Here is a 6,892-nt window from a genome sequence, read left to right on the forward strand (position 1 = left end):
GACCCCCCAACCTTCTCCGCCCCTCCCTGCACCAAAGCCTTCTGCGCAGAGTGGGTGCTGGCAAAGGGGTACTTCCCTCCTCTCCTGTTTGCTCAGGCTCGGTGTTGAGGCTCTCTCTAGCAGCACTTCTTCTCCACTGGAGGTGGGGGTTTCCTCCTCGCCAGAGGAGAAACTGCTTCACCAGATTTTCGGAGGTTCCCTATAACACAACTGCCCTTCCACCTCTCGCCTCTGAGCTGATGGCAGTTCCCTGACATCCCCCGACAGTTGCTCTGTGCTTTGAAACCAGGCTTCCAAATACCCTTGAGACCAATGCTGTGATGTGCAGACATGATGTGCAGACATTCCCAGGAGCATTTGATGGGGGGAAGATGGCTTCCTCATGCATTACTGCCAGTAAGGGACTCCCAAAACAGCATTTGTCCTTCTGCCCCTACCTGAAAGTCTCAAAAAGACGCTGGGGAAGAGGAGGGAGACCTTTGACCCAACCCTTTTGTACCACTTTGATCAGCAACCAGGGCTGTGTTCATCATCTAGGGGTTATTTTCTCTAGTGAGAAGATAGACATATGATCATCCCGATATTGCAAATAGTGGATCATTTTTACTTCCAGCCTCCCAGATATTCAGCAGGGTGGGCATTTGATGGCAAACTCGGGGAGCTTACAATGAACTGTGTGAAATGGTCTCATGAGGCAATGGCTGGCAACAGATCAATTTTCGTTGCTTGTCCATTTTCCACACCCTGAGTGTTGACTCTCTTTTCTTTTGTTTCAGATTTGCTGATCACCCACAGTATTACCCACCAGATGTGGAATAAGGACTCATCTCCCATCTCCAATTTATCTCCTTCTGAACCTGGGTCCTTTTGCATGGAAAACAATGGGCAAATCTGTGAATACCAGTTGCTCCCAGCATCTCATTTTCCACTCTTCAGTTTCTCAAATCTCCATATCAGTTTAGGATGAAAAGAAAATCTCTTGAAAATTCATCATTGCAGATTTCTCCTACCATACTCATTTTTCTTTGCACTTTTGGCTAAAATAAAGCATTTTTGCATCGTGTTAGTAATATATGCTCTTTAATGCATGCTTTACCCCACTATATGCATTTTTGTAATGGTTCTGTACCTGAACAACTGCATCACAAAATTCAGAGAATTGCCACTTTCTCAGGATAACTGCATTTTGATTTGCATATTGGTTCAAGAAGTGTGAGCTGTGTAGTTTCACATTAAAATGTGAACAAAATTTAACTCCTCCACCACCCCTTGTTGTTTAGTAGTGTCCAACTCTTCATGACCCCATGGACCAGAGCACGCCAGGCACTCCTGTCTTCCACTGCATCCCGCAGTTTGGTCAAACTCATGCTGGTAGCTTCGAGAACACTATCCAACCATCTCGTCCTCTGTCATCCCCTTCTCCTTGTGCCCTCCATCTTTCCCAACATCAGGGTCTTTTCCAGGGAGACTTCTCATGAGGTGGCCAAAGTCTTGGAGCCTCAGCTTCAGGATCTGTCCTTCCAGTGAGCACTCAGGGCTGATTTCCTTAAGAATGGAGAGGTTTGATCTTCTTGCAGTCCATGGGACTCTCAAGAGTCTCCTCCAGCACCATAATTCAAAAGCATCAATTCTTCAGCGATCAGCCTTCTTTATATTCCAGCTTTCACTTCCATACATCACTACTGGGAAAACCATAGCTTTGACTATACGGACCTTTGTTGGCAAGGTGATGTCTCTACTTTTTAAGATGCTGTCTAGGTTTGTCATTGCTTTTCTCCCAAGAAGCAGGCATCTTTTAATTTTGTGGCTGCTGTCACCATCTGCAGTGATCATGGAGCCCAAGAAAGTAAAATCTCTCACTGCCTCCATTTCTTCCCCTTCTATTTGCCAGGAGGTGATGGGATCAGTGGCCATGATCTTCGGGGGGTTTTTTATGTTGAGTTTCAGACCATATTTTGCACTCCCCTCTTTCACCCTCATTAAAAGGTTCTTTAATTCCTCCTCACTTTCTGCCATCAAGGTTGTGTCATCTGCATATCTAAGGTTGTTGATATTTCTTCCGGCAATCTTAATTCTGGCTAGGGATTCGATCTAGGAACCTCCCCTATCCAATTGAAAATCGATAAAAAATGGATTTTGGCTGTTAAAATATTCTCTACCCATTTTAAGATCATATGCATCAATGTTTATATTCCCCCACGTATGAAACAAAGTGATCTTAAAAACATCTGGAATGAACTGGAAGACTGCATTCTCCTGGTCTCAAATAAGTTTCCCTCTGCCTCCTTAATTATTGGTGGGGATTTTAATGCAAGGCTAGGCCACTCAGACGAACAGTTAATCAACGAAAATGGAATGGGTCCCCTAAATGCTAATGATGAACACTGGCCCCTATTCAGGCGTCACTCACTTGACCCAGTTACCAATTTTGCTGGTACATGTCTTTTTTTTAATGGCACTTAGATTAAACCTTATTATTTTAAACGGCCTCTCCTCGGGTGACTGCCCTGGCCAATTTACTTATTGGTCAGGCTTAAGGCATTCTGTTATTGATTACATCCTTGTCTCCCAAGAACTCTTTGATGAATATATTGAATTTACTGTAGATATAAGAACCGAAAGTGACCATTTACCCCTAAATCTTAAAAGGACTGAATTTTGGGAACCCTCTAGATGTGGGCTTGCCCCACGAACTCCTGACCCTAATGCTTTACAACAAATAGGCAGATCCAGAATCAAATGGTCCCCTTATGTTAATAACAATTTTAGCACTTGGACACAATCAATGAAAGGTCATCTCCTCTGGGCTGATCTGACTTCCAACGATACCGAAGAGACCTCCCCAATTGACCATTATAACACATTAATCCGAAAACTCCAACCGTTATTGTCAAGACCCTGGAGATCTAACCAAAATGATTCCCCTACCAACAAAAAATGGTTTGACCACGAATGCACTCAGGCAAAACTTATACTCAGGGAATGCTTTAAGGTCTTCCAGCAAAATCCTAACCCTATCACTAAATTAGAGTTACAACTAAAAAAAAAAAAAAGAACTACAAAGAGTTATTAAAAACCAAAAAAAGAACCACAGACTCTCTTATCTGGCAGGCCCTCATAAAAGTGTCAATAGAAAAAGACAATTCCAACTTCTGGAAAATTATCTCCAGCCAAACCAAAGCTCCCAATGAGGGCACAATTATCCCTGCAAATTTATGGGAAGAGCACTATAAAGTGCTGTTTAGGGAACATCGTCCTTCTGTGCCGCTTAACATCCCCTTAGATGATGATACACCATGGCCCCCAATATCTGAAACTGAAATCAGTTCGCTAATTCTACAAATGAAATCTGGCAAAGCCCCAGGAAGTGATTTCATTGTCGCTGAACTTCTGAAAGCGCAAATAAACTGGTGGTCCCCGGTCCTTGCAAATCTATTTTCTTATATAGATAAGACAACTGAAATCCCTAAAGATTGGGGACTAGCTATAATTGTTCCTATATTTAAAAAGGGCAACCCCTCTGATCCATCTAATTATAGACCAATTAGTCTCCTGAATGTGATCTGTAAACTTTATACAAAACATCTATGCCTAAAATTATGTGAATGGCTAGATCATAATAACTTGCTAGAAATTGAACAAGCAGGGTTTACATCTGGACGATCCACCATTGATCACTGCTTAGTGTTAGATTACTTTGTCTATAAGTATGTGAAACATTGGAAAAAGTCATTGTATGCGGCCTTTGTGGACCTAAAGGCAGCATTTGATTCTGTATCCAGGAGTAGGCTCTGGGCCAAATTGGCCAATATGGGTATTAACAGAAGGTTATTACTTCTGATGATTAAGCTTCATGAGAACAATACCCTCCAGATAAGACTTGCACAGGACGGCAGACTCTCTAGAGAAATCCCAGTCCAAAGAGGAGTTAGACAAGGATGCCTATTAGCCCCATTCCTATTTAACATCTATGTTAACTCCCTGGTCACATGCTGCCGTGAAATTGAAACCCACCCCCCTGTGTTCTCCAACGGCAGAAAAGTACCAGTTTTAATGTATGCGGATGATGCTGTTCATCTCTCTCAAACCAAAGTGGGTCTGAAACGTGCCTTAGGAAAGTTTAGTGATCAATGTAACACTGAACTGTTAACAATTAACTTCGCCAAAACTAAAATTGTACATTTTAACCGCTCCTTCAGGAAAGATAATTGGAGCGTTAAGGGAAACGCCATTGAACAGACTAAGACCTTCCAATACTTAGGCATTACTTTCTCTTATAATGCCAAATTGTCAACTCACTTGACCACATCAGTTATATCAGCAGGAAGAAGTGCAAATGCTATCCTTAGATTATTCAGAAGGAAAGGAGCTGGCTTCCTCCCGATGGCCCTAACAGTCTTTCAGGCAAAATCTTTAGCCCAACTCCTATATGGCTCTCAAATTAGCCCCACTGCCAACCTTAAGACCCTTGAAACAGTACAATCTAAATTCTTAAGATCATTATTTGCTACCCCTAAGTGTACACCTAATGCAGTCTTAAGGCAAGAGGCAGGACTGCCCAGAGTGGAATTAAAAGTCTGGGAACAAGCAATATCCCTCTGGCTGAAAATCCATTACTATCCTAAGGGACTATTACCCTACTTCCTGGCCGCAGTCCCCTATCCTCCTTGGCTCATGCAAATAACTAACAAACCCTGAAAATCTTTTTATTGGAACTTTGAACAAGGCAAAAGCAATTATCACTAGGAGACTTTATGATATCGAACTGCAACAAGAAGGCGCCCTACTCCCGGAGACGTATAAATGTTTAAAAGCTTCGCCTAATTTTGCAGCTGCCCCTTACTTAACAAACATCACTAATGAAGCCTATAGATGGGCTTTCTCTAGAGCCCGCTTTGAGACAATGCCCTCAGCAGTGCTGTACGGCAAATTCACGTGGGTCCCAATGCATGCGCATCTCTGCTATTGTATGTCCAATAAGGTAGACTCTGTCACACACATTCTTCTATTTTGCGAATTTTATAGTGAAGAACGAGTTCAACTTATTTTCTTTATTATCTCTTGACAGAACTCTATTAGCCTTTGCCCTACTTCGTTTAGATCTCCAAGACCAAACTTGCCAGTTGTTCCTTTTATCTCTTGATTCCCTACTTTAGCATTCCAATCCGCTATAATGAGAAGAACATCCTTCTTTGGTGTCATTTCTAGAAGGTGTTGTAAGTCTTCATAGAATTGGTCAATTTCAGTTTCTTCAGCACCAGTAGTTGGTACAAAAACTTGGATTACTGTGATGTTAAAAGGTCTGCCTTGGATTCGTATCAAGATCATTCTATAATTTTTGAGATTGCATCCCAGGACAGCTTTCGCCACTCTTTTGTTGACTATGAGGGCCTCTCCATTTCTTTTATGGGATTCTTGCCCACAGCAGTAGATATGATGGTCATCCGAACTGAATTCGCCCATTCCTGTCCATTTTAGTTCACTGATGCCAAGGATGTCAATATTTATTCTTGCCATCTCATTTTTGACCACATCCAACTTACCCAGGTTCATGGTTCTTACATTCCAGTTCCTATGCAATATTGTTCTTTACAGCATTGGACTTTCCTTTCACTTCCAGGCATATCCGCAACTAAGCAACCTTTTGGCTTTGGCCCAGCCGCTTCATCAGCTCTGAATCTACTTGTACTTGTCCTCTACTCTTCCTCAGTAGCATGTTGGATGCCTACCAACCTGAGGGGCTACTCTTCCAATGTCATATCTTTTATATGCCTGTTGTCTTTGTCCATAGGGTTTTCTTGGCAGGGATACTGGAGTGGCTTGCCGATTCCTGCTCCAGGTGGATCACGTTTGGTCAAAACTCTCCACTATGACCTGTCCGTCTTGGGTGGCCATGCACAGCATAGCTCATAGCTTCTCTGAGTTATTCAAGCCCCTTCGCCACGGCAAGGCAGTGATCCATGAAGGGGCCTCCATCCCTAGTTCTCCCTAATGTGTCAAACAGCAGTTCCAAGGGGGTGAGTCGTATATTGAAAATAGCACAAGGGGGGGGGGAGGATTTACTTTCATAAAAAGAAGCAGCTGCATAGCCTGAGATTTATTTCCAAGATGATTTGAAATACCTTCAGAAAATAAGAAGAGCCTGCGGAATCAGGCCAGTGGCCCATCTAGTCCAGCAACCGGTTCTCCCAGTGGCCAACCAGATGTCTGTGGGAAGCAGGACACGAGGGGAAACTTCTAAATTACAAAGTCGCTGCTTCCACTTCTGAGGAAGGGGTGGGCAGGAATGACCATGGCTGGCTCTGAGGTCCTCTGCTGGTTGTGAGGAGGAAAGAGAACTGGGCTTCAATTGTCTGCCAGCTTGACCTGAAATGACTTCCGACCATGTTATATGCATGCATTCTATCCTCTGGAATCTGTAACAATATTCAAAATGTCCTTGCTGAAATCATTTGTTGCTACTTGCTGTCTCCCACTCAGCCCCTCCAGTAAAGGCGGAGGCTGTGGACACGCTTCCTTTTAATCTGCATTCAGGCTGAGCACTGTGCACACGGTGCCATGTTCCACATCCTTTATCCATCCTAATATTTCTTATGATGCATTGCATTCTGGTGCTGTTTTGTTTTTTTTTAGAATATTTTATTAGGTTTTCACAATAAAAAACATACAGAGAAAATACAACATCACAAAAGAAAAAAAAGTACAATACAAAAATACAAACATTAAACACATCAAAAGAAAAAGAAAAAAGAGATAAAAACACATATAGTAACAAAAAACAAAAATTCCCTCTTTCTTAATTTCTCATCTTCAATTAACTTATTTTCCGGACTTCCTCACGTCTCCCATTCTTGTATCCCTTTTTAGAAATTAATTCAGCAAATTCATATCC

At 42.4% G+C, this 6,892-nt stretch overlaps 1 protein-coding gene across 1 annotated transcript in view; it reads left to right on the top strand.

The window, feature by feature from the left end:
* The window catches only part of LOC308595805 (aldo-keto reductase family 1 member C3-like), a 40,374-nt gene extending 39,120 nt beyond the window's left edge, over positions 1-1,254 (top strand). The window contains exon 8 of the mRNA XM_081210534.1: positions 777-1,254. Within this exon, the coding sequence (XP_081066660.1) occupies positions 777-819 (43 nt within the window). The 3' untranslated portion in view covers positions 820-1,254. The remainder of the gene's footprint in view (positions 1-776) is intronic.
* The last annotated feature ends 5,638 nt before the right edge of the window (positions 1,255-6,892 follow it).

Source organism: Podarcis bocagei, assembly GCF_964188305.1.
Source record: "Podarcis bocagei genome assembly, chromosome: 10".
NCBI lineage: Eukaryota > Metazoa > Chordata > Lepidosauria > Squamata > Lacertidae > Podarcis > Podarcis bocagei.